We start from the raw sequence: 20796 nt of genomic DNA on the forward strand, positions 1-20796 counted from the left end.
TTACTTTGTTCATTTAATAACTGTGGGGAACAGTATCGAAATGCCTTGCAGAAGTCAAGAAACACGGCATCTACCTGGGAACCCGTGTCTATGGCCCTCTGAGTCTCATGGACGAATAGCACGAGCTGGGTTTCACATGATCGTCTTTTTCTAAACCCATGCTGATTCCTACATAGTCGATTTCTAGTCTCCAGAAAAGTCATTATACTCTAACATAATACATGTTCCAAAATTCTACAACTGATCGACGTTAGAGATATAGGTCTATAGTTCTGCACATCTGTTCGACGTCCCTTCTTGAAAACAGGGATGACCTGTGCCCTTTTCCAATCCTTTGGAACGCTAGGCTCTTCTAGAGACCTACGGTACACTGCCGCAAGAAGGGGGGCAAGTTCCTTCGTGTACTCTGTGTAAAATCAAACTTGTATCCCATCAGGTCCAGTGGCCTTTCCTCTTTTGAGCGATTTTAATTGTTTCTCTACCCCTCTGTTGTCTATTTCGACGGTTGTCGCTGAGGATAGTTTTCTCCACTTCACAAGACGTCACTGGAGTGTATTTGAAGGCAGCCAGGCCACTGGAGTTCAGCTTTGTTTCAATATCTGCAAATGTTGTGGCATTCCCTGAAAGACTATCACTAATTTTGCACAGTGTAGAATATCCATGATTCCGTTGCAGAACACTTTGCAATTTGGTTTTCATTTTGTCAGCTACATGACCACGAGCTTGACCCAACTCACTCTGCACATGTTGCACAATACTCAGGGCCTCACACAGCTGAGTGCCAACAGCTTCCAGTTGTTCGATGGCTTTTGATATCACTGAAAAATTGGCGTTGATGTATGCCAAGTTTCGAGACAATGTATCTGGAAAAACTTCTTTCACAATTTTGATAGCACTTGATTCATCACTATCAAGCTCATAGAAGATTGTCTTTATTTGGGTGTAGTTGGTGCAGTAACACTCAGCAACATTAGGCCAAGAACCCCATCGTGTAAGAACAGGTTTAGGTGGGAGGGGCATTGAAGGGGCTTGTTCTTTGAATTTCTGCACCTGCAGCGGAGCCTTCACATAGATTTTCTTTCCACAGGAAATTAATTTGTCCACGTCAGGGTAATTTTATTGCACCTCTTCGGCAACTCTGTGCTATGCATATGCAAGGCAAGTGGCGTACACCATACTGGAGTAGAGAATCTGAAGCCCTTTCGCTGCTTTAGCCATATATGAAGAACCATCTGTTATAAGCAGCAAAACGTATCTTTTCACACCATCCGGCCACTGTAGCTTCAGAGAGATGTCAAACAAAATAGCAATCGTCGAATTGGTTACTCTATCGAGAGCTTCACACATTAGTAGGAACATATCTCCAGGGCCATCAACTTTTAGAACACCAACAACAACATTTGCAACATATCGCGCACTAATATCCACAGTTTCATCTATCGACAGCCAGATCTTTTGCTCAGCAATAGTAATTCGTATTTTGTTGAGCACATCATTGTAGCATGCTGATAAATAGTTATTTCTCAGTGTGGATTCATCTGGAACTGGATGTGTTGTGTACTTCTCCAAGAACCGTCTGAAGTGTGGATTCATCAGCTTTTCCAGTGGGATGTTGCTGCAGGACACAATCATCTCACACAAATCCTTGCAGAATAATTGCACGGTTGACGATTGACCTGTCTGTCCAAATAACAGCGTTTGCCTGCTGTTATTTTCAGCACTTTGTTTCACACAGATGCTGTGTTTAGTGGCATTACAACGATGTTACACATTAAAGCGCTTTTCTGCACTAACTTTAACTTTATACAGTTTACAAAATAATATTTTCCCATCAGTACTAATCCAAATTTTCAAACATATCCTCGCAACTTTGCGCTGTTGGATCAATTTGCTTTAGGCATGTTGAACAAGTCAAAGGCTGTATTCAAACTGGTTACTGGGAACACCTGTGCGACTGCGATGATTATTACGGCAGAAGCCACCTTTGTTGGCTCTGAGAGCGTATTGTCGACTCTGCACAACAATGTTTTATGTTCACGAAACGACTGTTGTGGTACACCGATTTTCTGCTACAGTCCTGAGAAATAAAGCTGTGTACTAATTTATGTGTTTATCTTTCATAATAGCACGTTAAATATTGCCTCATGAGCCAATTCGTGTGTCCCGTAAGATACAAGAAAAATGGTATATGCATTTTTGGCAAAAGTTGATGGAAATATGACCTATTATATTAAAAGTTAGCTGCAATATGACCTATTACTAAAATTTGTTGAAATATGATTTTATATGCACAATCAAAATACATTTTTCGACACTAAAATGCCTAGATTTGTGTATAAATTGTTCTAAAATTCACCCTATAGTTCATAAAAAAAATATGACTTGTCATTAAAATCCGGGCCCTACATATGACACACTGCTCTAGTCAGACTGCTATCCATATACCTGACCATCACTTGTTTTCAAACAGTTTTCAAATATTCATATACTCCAGCCACATAAATTAAACAATTTTGTACACAATTATTCCTACCACATACTGTTATATTTTCTTGTTACAATTATTATTATTATTATTATTATTATTATTTTAATACTTTGCACAAACTGGCACAGCAATTGCTTGCCAAAACAATTACTTTATTCTTGCCTCTTTTGCATCATGTTACTCAAATTCTTCTACAATTATTATTAATACATAAATTTATTATTAAATAAACATAGAAAATTAAATATTAGTACAAATTACTCACACAGAGGCTAAGAGCTTTATGTATTTTTGGAGAACTCCACTTTAGGTACATAGTTTCACCTGTTATGTTACACCTTCTACAAAAATGCAGTTTAAAACAAAAATTATTCTTTTAGCAACAGAGAACATTAAGTATACTGTGAAATGTAAGTAATTAAATACGAGGTGGAATCCAAAATTTTCATGACTGGTGGTGCCATCTGGAAAGTTGGAGTAGTAGATCTTTGCGCTGCTATGTGGCGAGAGCTGCATATCTGATGATGAGTCAGTGTGCGGAGTGGCATTCAGCTGGGAGGACGTGTTGCATGTCCACAGTGATTTCCGTAATACTCTGTTTGATGTGTGGTGATTTTAGGCACAGCGTGTTGAAGTGTGTATGGACCTTCATCAGACCACATCTGATGATCCAACCTTCTTGTCATGGGTTATCACCGGCAACAAGAGCTGGATTTACGGTTATGACCCAGAGACAAAGCAACAATCATCCCAGTGGAAGAGCCCAGGCTCTCCAAGACCAAAAAAAGCAAAACAGGTGAAGAGCAAAGTGAAGAGCACGATCATCGATTTCTTTGATACCAAGGAATTGTGCACAAAGAATTCATCCCACCCAATTACTACTGTGAAGTTTTGTGATGGCTCTCTGAAAACGTGTGGTGATGATGGCCCGAACTTTGGTGTCAAGGGAACTGGCTGCTGCATCATGACAACATGCCCTATCACATGTCCATGCTCACCAGGACCTTTTTGGCAAAAAACAACAAAGCGGTTGTACCCCACCCACCGTACTTGCCAGATATGGCACCTTGCGACTTCGTGCTATTCCCAAAACTGAAATTCAAGTTGAAAGGCCGTCGGTTCGATACTCTATAGAGGATTCAAGAAACATCGCTGGCAGTGATAAACACCCTCATAGAACAGGACTTCCTGAAAACATTTGACCAGTGGCAGAAGTGCTGGGACTGGTGTGTACCTGCAGATGGGAACTACTTCGAGGTATGACCATTAGTCCATAGGTAAGGCTTTCAACAGATGGCAGCAGCAATTCCGAAAATTTTGGATAGCACCTCGTATTTTGCAGAGAGCTCTTCAATGATCTTAAATACCAACATCCACTTCCCACTATATTTACTCCTTGGTGACACTTGTTTCTAAAAAAAAAGTCAGTTTTATATGAAATGTTATTCAAGCAACTACAATACACGACAAAAAGTAACTTCTTTGCTAAACTCTCTCCTTGCTCAGAGTTGAAAATGTATATTGCATTCTGGTGCAAAGTTCGTCAACGAGCATTACATATAGCTATAATAAGTTTGCTGGCATTCTTTACTCAGTTCTTGATTTAACAGACAGTTTTAAACCATTTCATCAAAATGGAAGTGTCATTTAAGTCAGACATTATGTCAAGTATCCATTTACACTGTGAATGACCAAGGTTCCACAACTATAAATCACAGACTACAGTTCTTGTTTGTAACATGTCAGTTTATCTATCTTTTGCTTACCTTCTTCAGGTTTAACAGGAGTTGTAGTTTCAACAACAAACACATTTTCACCAACACCATCTCTGAGAGCCTGCAGGTCTGAGCTGTCACATACTGCCTCCTCAGTAACTGCAATAACTGACTTTTCTGTTTCACTGTCTTCTGCACTCGCAATGGACTCACAGGGAATGACTTCAACTAAGCTAGACTCTGTGCCACTGTCAGAGTCAGAGTTGTAGTTAAACTGCTTTGCACGGCGTCCTCTCTTTGTTGTAACTTCTTTCACATTATACTCTGATGAAAAATGTGTTTACAAGTAATTAGATTAAATGATGATACATTTCATTATTTACACACCTAAACTACAATTCTGCAAAGACATGAATGACTGTGCATTGCCATGATTAAGAAAATCATATTGAAGATAATGAATAAAATGAACTGCCAGTCACATTATACCCACACAGAAAAATCAAATAGTTATTGTACTGCAGTAAATAGATTAATTCTCTATTACTGAAGCAAGGCATTCCTTTATGCTAAGTGCATTTTATTACTTGGTAAAACATGTCGCTAAATAAAATGCTTACTTTAATTTTCATAGCTCAGTCACAAGCACTATCACTTAAAGCAGCAGCAGGTTTTATTAATCTGCTATCACATATTTTCAAAATAATAATATTGGATATAATGCAAATTTTAATATTACTGTTCACCAGAATCAACCATCACTACAAGGCACAGGAATTTCAGTACACCATCACCTGTGTGATGGTGTACTCACCTCAACAGGTAAGGGTCATCATGCAGAAATGACAAAAGTTGCTACTTCTGTGCTTTAAGGATGTTGTTCACAAGAACTATCATTACTGTTCAGCAAAATTTTACATTTTCAGTAATTCAGTGACACAGTCATAAATTAATTTATTTACATTACTGGTCTGACTTTGCAACATTAATTTCAGAGGTAGAACAATGATACTCCTAGTACAATGGCAATCCAAGCAAGAAACAGTTGTAGAATGACAATATAGGAAGACAGTAAAATAACTGTCTAACAACAGTAAGAGTTTTAATGGAAGTGCATTAGCACTAACTGTATAGATGATTTCAGCCACAATTTCCGTAGTCTTCAACAACTAAAAATCTCGAAGTAACTCCTTCTGCACCCATCTCCCTACCCTATGGCTCCGACCCCTGTCACTGTCCCCGCTGCAAGACTTGCCCTATGCACCCTCTTCCCACTGCCTCTAGCAGCCCTGTAACTGGCAAAACATATACTATCAAAAGGAGAGCTACCTGCAAAATGAGACATATATACCAGCTGTTATGTAAACACTGTTCAGCCTTCTACATTGGCATGACTACCACCAAATTATCAATTAGGACGAATGGGCATAGGCAGAGGATGCATACTGGCAAGACGCAATATCCTGTTGCAGAGTATGATCTAAAACACGACAATCATGACATCGGTGCCTGTTTCACCACACAAACAATCTGGATTCTTCCCCTTGACACCAGTTTCTCAGAACTCCACAGACAGGAACTAGCACTACAACCTGTCCTTGGTTCTCGCCACCCACCTGGCCTTAATTTACGTTAATTTCTTCTGTCTCAACATTTCTTCAAAGTAACTACTCTTTTTTCCACTCTGTTTCAGTTTTCTACATGTTTCATTGTCTTACTGATCTATTTTTCACCGCCCCCTCCCTCATCTTTTACGCACAATGCATTTAGCTTTCCACTCTTATTAACTCATGCATGATGTTTAAGCAGTATTCTCTGTCTTGTATATTATCCTGTCTTCCACCTTTTAGTCTCAGATTTTCAAATCTTGTCTGATGCAATCCCTAACAATCAGTCTTTCCTTCCCATCCCATGCAGCAAGTCTCCCCTGGTCCATGGTTCTGGGTGACTTTCCCGAAATCTACCCCTTTTCCTAGACCTCTCCAGTCCTTTTCCTTCACCCCTCTTCCTTCCCCTTCGATCCGTCTGCCTGAAGAAAGAGCTACTGGCTCCAAAAGCTTGCCTAATTACAAACTTCTTTTATGTGTGTGTTCTGCCACCACCTGGTGAGTAAATTTTTTATCTATCCAATTAAATTATTTTGTTAAAAATCTAAAACATTAGAGAAGCTGGGTACACATATCAGAAAATGACAGTCACAGTGAAGAAGTAAATATGTCTACACAAGAACTATGTCTTTTTTAGTGGAAACTGGGAATTCAACTAAGAATAATGTACAGATGACACAGAAACAAAGTGACAAATCCTAGCCATAAGAGAATGTTCTCACACAAAATAAACTTACCAAACAATTATTTACATTTAACAACATGCATACGCGCGCGCGCACACACACACACACACACACACACACACACACACACACACACACACACACACACACACACACACTTTTATGGTACCTAAATAAAAAAAGAATCCACTTGCAGAAACATCTGTTATATGGGCTGTCAAGTGGAATTTGAAAATGGAATGAGGATTTCTTGGTAGGAAGGATGCAGCATATCATCTTGGATGGAGAGTCATCAACAAATGTAGAAGTAACTTCAGGTTGCCCCAGGAGAGTATGTTGGTGGGACCCTTGCAGTTTATGACACTATTAATGACCTTGGAGACAATATAAACAGTAACCTCAGATGGGTGAAGGAGATGGTGTCACATCATTAAGAGTAAAGTGCAGTGTGTGTTGTGGGCGGGGGGGGGGGGGGGGGGGGGGGGGGGGGCAAACACATAACATCAACACCAACACATAACAATCTAGAGATTGCACCAGATGTAGTTGGATACCACTTTCCATCACACTGAACACAAAAAGTTTTTTTCAATAGCATATTTGTTTGGCACTTGGTCAATTTTCACCCATAATTAAGTAGGTCAACAAAATTTTTGTCTGAATTCCGTGATTAAATAAAATATGCTGTGGCAGCTTCAGTCCAGAGATGAGAGATTCAGTAACATTTTTAATTATTTTATATTTATGCTTAAGGAGGATAAAGAAACAGAGGATATTTAACAATGCAAGGAAAAGATTTCTTCTGCCAGTCTCAGCCACAGCAGCAAAAGTTGTATGAGATGGTATGAAGAACCAAATGGTTCCTGTGGTGCAGAAGGCACTCCAGTCTCTTGAGCCATGCTGGAAAGCATTCTCAGCAACTGGGTACATGGTGTCTACGTTCCTATACATAGGAGTGATCAATATAAACTGGATGAATATATGAAGAGACACGGAAGAACTAGTAGTTGTGGGACACCATGTGCCCAGTTGCTGAGCATGCTTTTCAGCTTAAGTGACCTGTTCCTTCTTCCAAAACTTCCCAAAACTATTCTCCTTCAGACACCATGAATGGCTGTATCAATCTGTAGTTGATTCACTAGCATTTTGAAGTCTAAGTGGTTCGTTAACTTGCAGTGGGGAATTCTTCTTCATCTCTTCCCTTGAGTGAACAAGTGAGCATCAACAGTGAAGATTTAGAGGCAATACCATATCTGGTTTACATTGCAGCAGATATGTTCCATTACTAGCCATGGTATTTACCATCCATTTACATAAATCAGAACTACACCTATCATGAAGCATACGTTGAAAAAATTTCAATGAGTCCTGTTTATCAGTTGTTAAACTGGGTTAGAAATTGCTATCTTCTTGACATAAAACCTCTCACACAACAATCTAGAGATTGCACCAGATGTAGTTGGATACCACTTTCCATCACTCTGAACACAAAAAAGTTTTGTTCAATAGCATATTTGTTTGGCACTTGGTCAATTTTCACCCATAATTAAGAAGATCAACAAAATTTTTGTCTGAATTCCGTGATTAAATAAAATATCGTGGACTAAGAAGAAAAATAATCCTCTAATGCCAAACTCAAACACTGAAAACTGTGTTGTGCTCACAGATTCATTTTGAAATCATACAAATAATATTGCACCAAATGATTATTGTAAAATACATGGCTGACAATGACTGATTACCATGTAGATCAGAAATGTGTAGATTCTCCCACTGTCCGAGGTCATCAAAAATTAAACTAACTGATTTGACTGAATGCTTCTAATTTAAATCCCCTGAAGAGCTGTAATAACCAAAAGCCATCAACCGAATTGTTTCACATTTCAGTTCCATTAACTTGTCAAAAAAAGTTAAACTGAAGGAACGTTTGTTCACAATACATTGCCTTAAAACTTTTTCAGCAACAATAGCGCTCCTGCATAACAGAAAAATCTGTATGTACATTTCATGTAAATGGGGGTACATTGCAAAAAGAGAAGGTGCTGAGTATAGGAATATTTCTTACCCATCAGGCAAAATCATTCAGAGCTAACACAAACAGATATAGCTCTGAAGGAGGACTGCCCCAAAAATTAAAAATCTTCTGTTTTCAGTGTGCCTGCCTACCTGCTGCTAACATCTCTTTCATTTAGTGAAGAAAGAGCTGTCCTCATTTACATATTACACGTGTCCACCAAAATAACTGAGTGGTCAGCACGGTTAACTGTCATGCAGAGGACCTGCGTTCAGTTTCCAGTATTGCCATACATGTTTCCTTAGTGGGGGGAATTGTGTGGGGGTGCACTCAGCCTTATGAGAACAACAGAGGAGCTACTTGACTGATTAGGAACGGTTCCAAGGTCAAGAAACAAAAACACAGCCAGAAGAGTAGTGTGCTGACCACATGACCCTACATACCACATCCGATGATGCCACTGTCAGAGGACGACATGGTGGTCGGTAGAGCCCAACTGTCCACCACATGGCCAGAATGTGGAGCTTTACCTGCCCTTTCCTTACATATTACAGGGGTATTCTTTTTTCTTTTTCCAGTAATGTGAACTTATTTTACTGCATATGCTAACCTTGCAATTCCTTCAATTTGGGTGTTTATCTACAGAAGTCTTTAAGTTTCTATAGCGATTATTTCTCCAATAGTATTATTAAATGTAAATATTTTAGTATTACCGTATTTAATCAAATCTAAGCCGCACTCGAATCTAAGCCGCACCTGAAAAATGAGACTCGAAAGCAAGGGAAAAGAATTTTCCCGAACCTAAGCCGCACCTGAATTTTGAGACTCGAAATTCAAGGGGGGAGAGCAAAGTTTTAGACCGCACCTCCAAATTGAAACAAAGTTGGTCCATTGTAACATGAGACACAATTTAGGTCGAATGGATGAAGATACAGCTACAGTAGTTTGGTTCGAGTCGTAAGCTCAACATTTAAGCTTTATCAAGTACCCATTGATATGTGTCAGGTGCTCAGTCCATATTTATAACGGGAACCCTTCCTTTTTCAAATGTTTTGTCTGGTTTGAATCGATCGCTTATTTTGCTTTAATCAGATCAGTGCCGTTCTCTTTGTTATAGGTGTTTACGTCACTCTAAGCTGAAAATGCATTATTGTACTGTGTCATGCATTGTTTGTCGCATTCTGATAATGAGTGATTATGACCTGTCGCCGCTCGAGGCATGGCTTGCTTTTGTGTGCGCTACCGCCACTTACAATAAAAAGAAGAAAGGAATTGTCACATAAGCGAAAGAATGACAAGAGACTGTTATTTGTTATTACTTACACTGCTGCTTTCTTTGATAATGATCAACAAGAACCAAATAATAGACTGCATATGATAGATGTTCTGAACGAGAGTTTAGTGAAAAATTTTCTCCGTTTGAAAATTCTTGCAGACGCCTGTTTAGTACATAACATTCTGCATAGAAATTAGAGTCATCTTAGATTTAAAAATCTAGTCAGTTGCCTTGCTTCATTTCTGACTGCATCACTATCCAGCAAAAGAATAATACGAATATAATAATGACATGATACGTATATTCATCCGCGCTTGCTGGTGGCTCACTCTAGTTTCCTAGTTTATTAGGCAGACAGGATTTAAATGAGATAGCAGCAAATACGAAAGAATACATGGCATAATGTTTACATTCTTCTACCTTTTCTTTTAATTTATTTATTGGCGCAGAGGTTTTGGCACCAGTATTTATCTTTGAGTCTGCACAAGCATGCCTGTATAGCGCTACATATATTCGACGGCAGAAGTTAGTTGTGGCGGCACCTACCAACATTTTTCAGAACTTCCACTTACTCTGCACTCGATTCTAAGCCGCAGGCGGTTTTTTGGAGTAAAAAAAGCGGATAAAAAAGTGCGGTTTCAATTCGAGTAAATACGGTATACAGATCACACTATCAAGTTTGGCCATCTTTACTACACATTGTTTTAGATTAATACAGGGTGTACATAAAGACAAGGAACACTTTCAATTATTTATTGCACAAGAACTAAATATTGTACAGATGCCATACATATTGCATTTTGAAGAGAAACTCTAAAAGCTTTTTTTTTTTTTTTTTACAAACACTCGATATGCGAACCATGAGTGACCCGACAGATGTCAATACGGTAATCACATTCTTGCCATACCCCTCCCCGCATGGCATCGTCGACTGTGGCAGTCATTTCCTATGTTCTCTCCCGGAGCTCTGCTACATCACGTAGTAGAGGCGGTACATACACCAGATCTTTAATGTGTCGCCACAGAAAAGAGTCACACATAGTGATATCTGGTGATTGGGAAGGCCATTTCATGAAACAGCTGTCCCCTTCTGTAGCATCGCCACCATGTTTGCAACTAGTGCTGACTATTAGCAAAATACCAAACTATGCTGTGGTGGTATATATGAAAAAACTCTCAGGGTTTCTCTTCAAAATGACATATGTATGATATCTGTACAATGTTTGGTTCTTGTGCAATAAATAACTGAAAGCATTTCCACACTTCATGTACACCCTGTACGGAAAATTGTCATTTTGCATTAAATAATCATTTGCTTTACATACATTTTAGAATTTACTTGTTCAAGCTCCATCTTTTGTTGCGTTGTTTGTATAACGGGCCTTTCATCAGCATACACTGCAACTCGCTGATTTATATTTTTCAGAAAGTCATTTGCGTGCAGTATGAACAACATTGGCTCAATTACTGAATTGCAGGGCACTCCATACTTTACTCCCAATGTGTAGATGATCAAATTCCTCACTGCCCTCTGCATAACACCTGTGCATTCTTCTTTATTGTTGTATGGGATTTTATGATGTCATGACACTTCTCAAATATTTCATGCTCATACAGGTTCTCCATTAACAAGGAAAAATTAAAAATTCAATTTGAGGTAACCATAAACTAATGTGTAGAGAGTTCAGATCATGATCAACAAAATCTTTGTAGCTATTCTGGGTGTTCTTCATTCCATAAATTCATCTGGGATACATACAGCATTTAATTACTTTATAAGATGTACTTTTTTAATTACTTCATACAGCAGGACACCAAACAATTTCATACAAAGAGTAATGTGCACTGAATATGAACTAGCTTATGAATTTGTTAGTTTATTGTGCAATGACATTTTATGGTAAAATCTAATGGATAGTCTGGGTAGTCAATACTGTCAGAAAAGAAACTCATGTTTGAACACTGGAACACATCATATACAGTTTGTGACTTATCTTCATTTTACATGCCAAAATGTATATGTACTGAGATGAGTGATTTTTCTTTACCCACCATGACTGTAAGCCTTCTGCTGCAGTGTGCTGATGTTGTCCCCCACTGGCTTTCTTCTATGGTTACCTCGTTTTGGCCTTGTGTTGACAGGTTCTTTCTTGACAGGGCCATCTACTCCTGTTCCAAGAACATTAGTTATTACAATTGGAATAATAAATATAACATCACTGTTGCCCACATCACAGACCCTAAGAACATATGCTATCAGTGCAAAACAAATAAGAATATCAAATGATGGTAATTACACACATACATCAACAGCTGACTTCTAATGGTTAATAACAATAAAAGGTAAAAGACTATGTTTCATTGCCTCTCTTCGTTTCAGTCACCTATTGAATGTCCCACATGTCTTATACTAGGACTTTTTATCAGAATAGCACATCCAACCTTTTGGCTTCTTGAAAAAAAAATGACCTATCTAATTGAAAGCTTATTAACGAACTTATATGGAATTATTCTGGTGACTCTTTCATAGCTCTTGCAAAAATTCAGAGTACCACGCGCCATTAAATAACTCATAAAAATTATCTTGATCATGGAAGAGTCCACACCAGGCACTGGTATGCTAATTTAATTGCAACAATTGTGGCACAGATACACCCAGGTATCATAGTGAATTCATGTGTCTATTCACTGCAAGAAGATTAGGTTTTATTGTCTCACTGACAATGAGGTCATCAAATATGAGCTACAAGCTCAAACTGTTTAAAGGATGTGGAAGGAACTAAGCTGTACCCTTTTAAATGAACAATCCCGGCATTTTTCTGAAGCAATGCAGGGAAATCAAAGATATCCTACATCTGGATCGTCAGTTGTGGATTCGATCAATCATCCTCTCTAATACGAGTCCAATGTGCTAACTACTGTGCACCTTGTTCTGTTCCATTCACAAAATATGATTTTATGACCTGCATGGGTGTACTTCATCTCACAGCACAAACTATGTATGGTAACAAAATTATAGAAGTTGTTTCCTTTAAAAGAAGAGATGCTTATTAAAAAAAAGTTATTTTTTCTATAAACAGAACTGTGCAACAGAGCTCAATCAGCAGTTTCTAAGGATTTAAAAGCTTAACCATTTATAAAAACTTAGGAATGATAGGATATTATTTACATCACTGGTGCTCTTTACATTATTATAACAACAGTTGTGAATTAAAGAATGCTAGAAGATGAGAAATACAAAATTGAATTCCCATGTAACTGTTGTGGCAGAAATATTGGCAGACTGGAATAATCATAGATTATTACTTCCTCACAATCAGAGCTGCATCTTGGTGATCACACACAAATAGTGTCTCCACAAGTGCTTTTACTTTATTTTAGCTTACATACACAGTTAGCTGTAAAAATATGTTTCTTTGCTAATTGTCACTTGGTATATGGAATGTTCCTTTACTTGGAATTTTGACTACAATGAAAAGTCAGACTTGTATTCACTACTCAGTCAGACGCAGATGTGCTTCCACAAGTTTATAATGGTGTTCTTGTAAAGACGTTGCCTAAAACCCATGTTCAACAGTTTAAAATTTCATCATCTTCCATTTGAAGTTTCTTAACTGTTAAACTTTGTTTGTTCCAAAGAAAAATTCAATCAAGAAAACTAAAAAAATATGAGAGAGAACTGATGGTCTGCACTCACCTTCAAGAGGCAAAATATGTAGTGCAGCTGATACACACACATAAAAGTGAAAGTGACACACTACCTAGTTATTGGAACTAACAGTTCCTTCCCTTGATAGAAGAGAGGGATATGCTGGAGAAAGACGAAAAGGAATGACTGGTCACTCCAACCCCAGAATGAGGGGGACCTAGCCGTAGTGAGGATACTGTAGAACAAAGATGACGGAGGAGGCATCAGAAAAAGACAGTAGGCCTGTCAATGAGGTCATCAGTAGATCATTCACAAGTACATAATTCACAACAATAAAAAGCAAGTAAAAAGGAAAGACCCAGCCAGCAAGTACGGCTCTCCCTCTGGCTATTAGTTGACTTGTTTACTGTTGAACTGTTAAAGATGCCTATACAAACAACTCTGACAGAGAAGGTGTGGAATTTTTCTGGCTATTTTTCATCTGCAGTCAATATTGAAGATAAGGAGACCTTAAGATACTGTCTTCATCCAAATGGCACTGCTAACCAGGAATAAATGCCTTTTATATGTATTACCTTGCCTTACGAAAAGAGCAGCAAGGGAACCCTGAGAACATTGACATGTCAGGAAATGTATGAAGAGGGACCAAATCGAGTCAGCATGAATGTCTGAGACAGGTGGCTGCCCCTTGGAAATCCACCCCCCCCCCCCCCCCCCCCCTCTCCTGCACCAGTATGAGAAGTGCATACAACAGTGATCTAATAAATGAGAATGTTATTTCCTTCTAAACAGGGTGCAGCACTCAAAATGTAGCAATACAGGAAAAGAAACATGAAACAATAATAAAAAGCAAGTAAAAAGGAAAGACCCAGCCAGCAAGTACGGCTCTCCCTCTGGCTATTAGTTGACTTGTTTACTGTTGAACTGTTAAAGATGCCTATAGAAACAACTCTGACAAAGAGGGTGTGGAATTTTTCTGGCTATTTTTCATCTGCTGTCAATATTGAAGATAAGGAGACCTTAAGATACTGTCTTCATCCAAACACTGTAAGGTGCGGGCACTCCATGAGGATGTCAGCCACTCTCAGCAAACACCAGTGTCACATTCGGTGCGTGTCTCAATGCACAGGAAAAAAAAAACTATAAATCAGATGGGTATGACCAGTATGAAGTGGGGATAACACAGTAGAATCTTTCCATAAAAAAACAAAAGGAGAAACGGGTTACAGCTGTGGTATCCTTGATGGCGTGCAGTTTGTTTGAGAACTCTGTAACTTAGATTCAGTAGTCATGGATCACAACTATGCTCTGTATCACCAGTACCACTGTCAGTCATGTAGTCACATTGCTTGGTATGCATTATTTAGTTCATTACTGGGTTTCCTAAAAATGACTATGTATGCAGTATGACTGACATCATAAAGAAGGCTGCTGATAGAGGGCATTACTGGGTCGTGAGAGCAGTATCAGAAGACAGCCTGCAGACTACTAATAGAATAACAGCATACCAAAAATCAATAGGCCCTAGTGAATTGTCTTCTCAGTGAGACACAGGTCACTATCTATAGCCCTCAGTTCCATTATAAAGATCGAAACATGATAACTCTTTCTTTAAACTATGGAAAACAGGGTGGAATGTAACAACATTATGAAAAAGATACTTGCTACTCACCATATAGTGGAGATGCTGAGTCGCAGATAGGCACAACAAAAAGACTGTCACAAAATAAACTTTCGGCCCACAAGGCCTCTGTCAAAAATAGATCTCTCTCACACACACACACACACACACACACACACACACACACACGTGTGCACACGTGCGCAAATGCAACTCACACACACGTGACTGCAGTCTACATCTACATCTACATCTATACTCCGCAAGCCACCTGACGATGTGTGGTGGAGGGTACTTTGAGTACCTCTATCAGTTCTCTCTGCTATTCCAGTCTCGTATTGTTCGTGGAAAGAAAGATTGTCGATATGCCTCTGTGTGGGCTCTAATCTCTGATTTTATCTTCATGGTCTCTTTGCAAGATATACGTAGGAGGGGGCAATATACTGCTTGACTCCTCGGTCAAGGTTTGTTCTCGAAACTTCAACAAAAGCCCTTACCGAGCTACTGAGCATCTCTCTTGCAGAGTCTTCCACTGGAGTTTATCTATCATCTCTGTAACGCTTTCACGATTACTAAATGATCCTGTAACAAAGCATGCTGCTCTCTGTTGGATCTTCTCTACCTCTTCCATCAACCCTATCTGGTACAGACCCCACACTGGTGAGCAGTATTCAAGCAGTGGGCGAACAAGTGTACTGTAACCTACTTCCTTTGTTTTCGGACTGCATTTCCTTAGGATTGTTCCAGTGAGTCTCTGGCAGTTGAAGCCATACTGAATGTGGCTTCAGCTGCCAGAGACTGCAGTCATATGCCTGTGAATTGCATTTGCCTCTGTGTGTGTGTGTGTGTGTGTGTGTGTGTGTGTGTGTGATCTATTTTTTGACAGAGCCCTTGATGGCCAAATGCTTATTTTGTGACAGTCTCTTTATTGTTCAATCTGCGACTCAGCATCTCCACTATATGGTGAGCAACAACTATCCTTTCCATAATATTGTAACTCTTTCTTTATAAGTTTCTTTATGTAAATGAGGATTAAATAAGTGCATGAATGATCTGTGAAGTTTTTTGGTTTCCTATGTGCCTAGGGAATAGCTATACACCTGTTGCATTACACTGTTACTGATCTATAACTTCCTACACTTTAGTTAAATTTCAGGCAGAATTAGGCTTAGTAAAATGAATAATTGACTACATTACAAGCTGGGTACTGTTCATTAATCAAATTTTTTACTGAATCCTGTGAGTGCAACAACAGACTAATTCACAAACTCGACCTAGAATGTGCACAGTACAGCTCACCACATTTCTGTTCAATGTTTTAGTTTGAAAATTCGGTTGTAGGTAATTTTCCAAAGTCCACGAACCTATACAGAAATTTCAGAAGTTTTAAAAGTGATGCTTCAGTTCATGTTGTGACAGTGCCACGACATTCAAAAGTGCCGCTACGTTAGTACGCGAACACGGCGATAGAGGCGCTCCGCAGCTCGGCCGAGCGCGGGAGCGCCACCTGGTTATGAACGGCGCCGGCCGCATGTCACGGCCCGGCAGTCGAATGACAGATACGGAGTTAGTAACATGTAACCCGCGAGTGTTTCTACTTTTGTATCTCCACGCACTTTATTAGTGATTGAAGGTTATAACACTTTTTGGCGACGAGGATGGGATATTTTTTTTTTCCCTGCGTTGTGGACTTGTGTGTTCGTGTCGGGGCAGACATGGAACAGCTTATGCAAGCGCTTATTGAACAACAAACACAGCTGACGGCTGCTATTCAGGCGTTGTCGACGTCGCTTACTCATCGTCTGTCTTCCTCTTCTCCGCCTCCGTTCCCTCCTTATGACGAGGCCGCTGAAGACTGGGAGGATTATGAGAAGCGTTTGCGGCAACACTTCTTGGCTTTCGGCGTTGTCGACGCTCCTATGTGTAAGTCGTTATTTCTATCTTGGATTTCCCCACGGATCTATCAGCTGCTATCTCAGTTAGCCCCTCTGCGGGAACCTGCCTCTCTGTCCTTCCAAGAAATGTGTGACTTATTGTCTAACTATTACCGAAAAAAACACCCATGTCGTTGCCGCCCGCGTGGCTTTTTACCGGTGTCGTAAACAGCCCCATCAATCTTACCGGGCTTGGGCGGCGGAACTACACGGTCTGAGTCGGAAATGTCAGTTTGTCACGGACACTCATCATGAGTCTTACGCTGATTCAATGGTTCGGGACGCTATTTTACGGCTTGCTCCTGATAAAGAAGTTCGGCAACGTGCCTTACAATTGCCAAACCCGTCGTTGTCGGAAGTTCTCAGCATCGCTCAATCGTTTGAAGTGTCTCACGCTGCTGGTGCGCAAATAGACGCGTGGTGTGATGTAGGCGCTGTCCAGACCACGTTCGACGCAGACAATGTGCCTGTTTCACAGGGAAACGACGATGTGGCGGCGGTGCACTCGCGTCAACAACGTCGCGTTGGGCCGCCACGCTCGCAGCGGAAACAGCAACCACAGAAGCAGGTTCGTTCCGCCCTTCCTTCTTGTCCACATTGTTTCGTGCAGCATGACAGAGCCGCGTGTCCAAAACGTTGGGCCACATGTAATTCCTGTAGGAAAAAAGGCCACATTGCTTCTGTGTGTCAGTCCCCTAAAGTTCCTGTCGACGAGGACGAGGCATCGGACATGGATGTTAACTGTGTGCTTTCTCAAACAAATACGTTGTTTGTTACTGTTCGTGTTCTGGATAAAGACATTCGCATGCAAGTGGACACTGGCTCTGCAGTAACTCTCATTAATTCTCGCACGTATTTGGAGTTGGGCTCCCCTCCCTTGTCTCCTGTTACGCGTAATCTACGAACTTATAATAAGCAGAAAATTCCTATCGTTGGCCAGTTTGATGCTTCCACTGCCTACAAGTCTGTTGTTAGGCCCCTCACGTTTTATGTGGTGGATCATGCGGGCACTGAAAACCTGTTCGGTTATGATGCTTTCCAGTTGTTCGGGTTTTCCATTGATGATGATGTGCACCTCATATCTGAGGACATTCCGTATCCCCAGCTGGATGGCTTGTGTTCTGAATTCTCGTCCTTGTTCTCTGCTGGTCTGGGTCGTGCCAAGGATTTTGAAGCCCACATTACTCTTAAACCTACGGCTCGCCCTAAGTTTTTCCGGGCATGCCCTATTCCGATGGCGTTGCGTGCGCCTGTCAAAGCTGAGATAGACAGGTTAACGGCTTCGGGGATTCTCCTTCCTGTTACCTACAGCGAATGGGCATCGCCCATCGTGGTGGTTTCTAAACCAAACGGGAGTCTGCGATTGTGTGGTGATTTTAAAGCCACTGTCAACGCTCAGAGCCTCATTGACACTTATCCTCTTCCCCGTCCTGAGGAGTTATTTACCAAGCTCGCTGGGGGCCAGTTCTTTTCCAAACTTGACCTATCGGAGGCGTACCATCAGTTGCCATTGGATGCATCTTCCAAGGAATTTCTCGTCATCAACACTCCTTGTGGGTTGTATCAGTACCAGCGGTTACCATTTGGCGTCTCTAGCGCGCCGGCCATTTTTCAGCGGTTTTTGGAACAGCTCACGGCTTCCGTTCCCGGCTGCATCAACTACCTGGATGACATTGTTGTCACGTGGGCCTCCCCTGAGGAGCACCTTCGCAATTTGCGTTCACTGTTTCGGGTTCTGCATTCAGCAGGGTTGAAGTGCAATCTGGACAAGTCTCAGTTCTTCCAACCCTCCATTGTGTATCTTGGTTTCCACTTGTCCCGTGAGGGTATACGCCCTCTACGACAGCACGTTGCGGCCATTACCGCTCTACCCCGGCCGTCTACGGTCAAAGAACTTCAGGCGTTTCTAGGCAAGGTTGCTTATTATCACAAATTCATTCCCTCCGCGGCGGCGGTGGCTCATCCTCTGCATCAGCTGTTACGCAAAAACGTTCCTTTCTGTTGGTCCGCCGAGTGTGAGCAGGCTTTTGTCCGCCTGAAGGCTCATTTGCAGTCGGCGCCTTGTCTTGCCACATTCCGTCCGGGTCAGCACTTGGTTCTGGCGACTGACGCGTCACAGTATGGCCTAGGGGCTGTTCTCGCCCATCGGTATGAGGATGGGTCGGAACGACCCATCGCCTACGCTTCCAAGACCCTCAACGATGCCCAACGGCGTTACTCTCAAATAGAAAAGGAGGCGCTCGCTATCATTTATGCTCTGAAAAAGTTCAGCGTTTTTTTGTATGGTTCTAAGTTTCACCTCATCACCGACCACAAGCCGCTGGTCTCTCTGTTCAGCCCCTCGGCGTCGCTTCCGGATAAGGCAGCTCACCGCCTGCAACGTTGGGCCTTATACTTGTCTCGTTTTCACTATGAGATTCACTATCGCCCCACGGCCCAGCACGCTAACGCTGACGCGTTGTCGCGTTTGCCGATGGGCCCCGACCCGGTTTTCGATCGCGATGAACTCCTCTGTTTCCACATTGACGAGGAAGAACGTCGTGCGGTCGAGGGTTTTCCACTTACAGGTTCGCAGGTCGCGTCGGCTACTGTGCGGGATCCGGTCCTGCGTCAGGTGATTGGTTTTGTTCAGCGGGGTTGGCCGGACAGGACCAAGGGCCGGGCGTCGGATCCCCTTTGCAACTACCATGCCTTGCGCCTTCGTCTGTCTGTTCGTGAGGGTGTTGTTCTTCTGGCCACGGATGGCGCATCTCCACGGGTTGTGGTGCCCGCCTCTCTTCGCAAAGCTGTTCTCAAACTATTGCATGAGGGCCATTGGGGGATTTCTCGGACTAAGTCCCTGGCCCGCAGGCACGTTTATTGGCCCGGTATCGATTCGGACATCGCCCACATGGTCGCTGCGTGTGATCAGTGTGTTCAACAACTGGCTGCGCCTCGTACTCTGCCCTCTCCGTGGCCTGATCCGGCGCAGCCGTGGGAACGGGTGCACGCTGACTTTGCCGGCCCCTTCCTCGGCACTTATTGGCTACTGTTGATTGACGCCTTCTCGAAGTTTCCGTTTGTTGTTCGCTGTCCGTCGCCCACCACTGCGGCGACGACGCTGGCTTTGTCAAAAATCTTTGCGCTAGAAGGTCTTCCATCCACGATTGTCACGGACAATGGCCCTCAGTTCTCTTCGCAGGCCTTCCGTGATTTTTGTACTGGACAAGGGATTCATCATGTTACAGCACCGCCCTTCCATCCGCAATCGAATGGGGAGGTCGAGCGCCTTGTCCGCACTTTCAAAAGCCAAATTAAAAAAATTCCTTAGTGATTTTTCCACAGATGACGCTCTGTTGCAATTTCTGAGTTCTTATCGCTTCACGCCTCTGGGTGATCGCAGCCCTGCTGAACTCTTGCATGGCCGCCAACCGCGCACCCTACTGCATCTGCTTCACCCTGTCAGGCCTTGTACTGTGTCCCCTAATGCGGGAAAATACCCGGTGGGCGCCGACGTGTGGGCACGGGGGTATGGATCTCGCCCTAAATGGATTCCAGGGGTGGTCCAGGCTCTTCGCGGCCGCCGGCTTTGTGAAATACGTACGGACGACGGCATGGTTGTTCGCCATTACGACCAGATGCGCCCACGAGTGGTGGCCACGCCGGTACCACCGCCCCTTCTTTCGTCTCCACCAGCCCGAGAAGCCAGTCCTGTCGCTGCTGCCGATCTTCCGGGCGTGTTGCTGCCGCCGCCGTCGCTACCGCTTCCGAGTACGCCGAAACCTGCCCCAGTCGCGAAGCCGCCTTCTCCGGGACCCATCTCGCTG

The 20796-nt window shown here is 42.0% G+C and overlaps 1 protein-coding gene across 4 annotated transcripts in view; it reads right to left on the reverse strand.

Moving 5' to 3' along the window:
* The window catches only part of LOC124622147 (zinc finger protein 761-like), a 164406-nt gene that overhangs the window by 83736 nt on the left and 59874 nt on the right, over positions 1 to 20796 (reverse strand). For all 4 annotated transcript variants that reach the window (XM_047147782.1, XM_047147781.1, XM_047147783.1 and 1 more), the window contains 2 exons: positions 11839 to 11955; positions 4255 to 4527 (listed from right to left, as the gene is read on the reverse strand). In XM_047147782.1, coding sequence (XP_047003738.1) covers positions 4255 to 4527; positions 11839 to 11955 — 390 coding nt within the window. The remainder of the gene's footprint in view (positions 1 to 4254; positions 4528 to 11838; positions 11956 to 20796) is intronic.

This window comes from Schistocerca americana, chromosome 7 (genome assembly GCF_021461395.2).
Source record: "Schistocerca americana isolate TAMUIC-IGC-003095 chromosome 7, iqSchAmer2.1, whole genome shotgun sequence".
Lineage (NCBI taxonomy): Eukaryota > Metazoa > Arthropoda > Insecta > Orthoptera > Acrididae > Schistocerca > Schistocerca americana.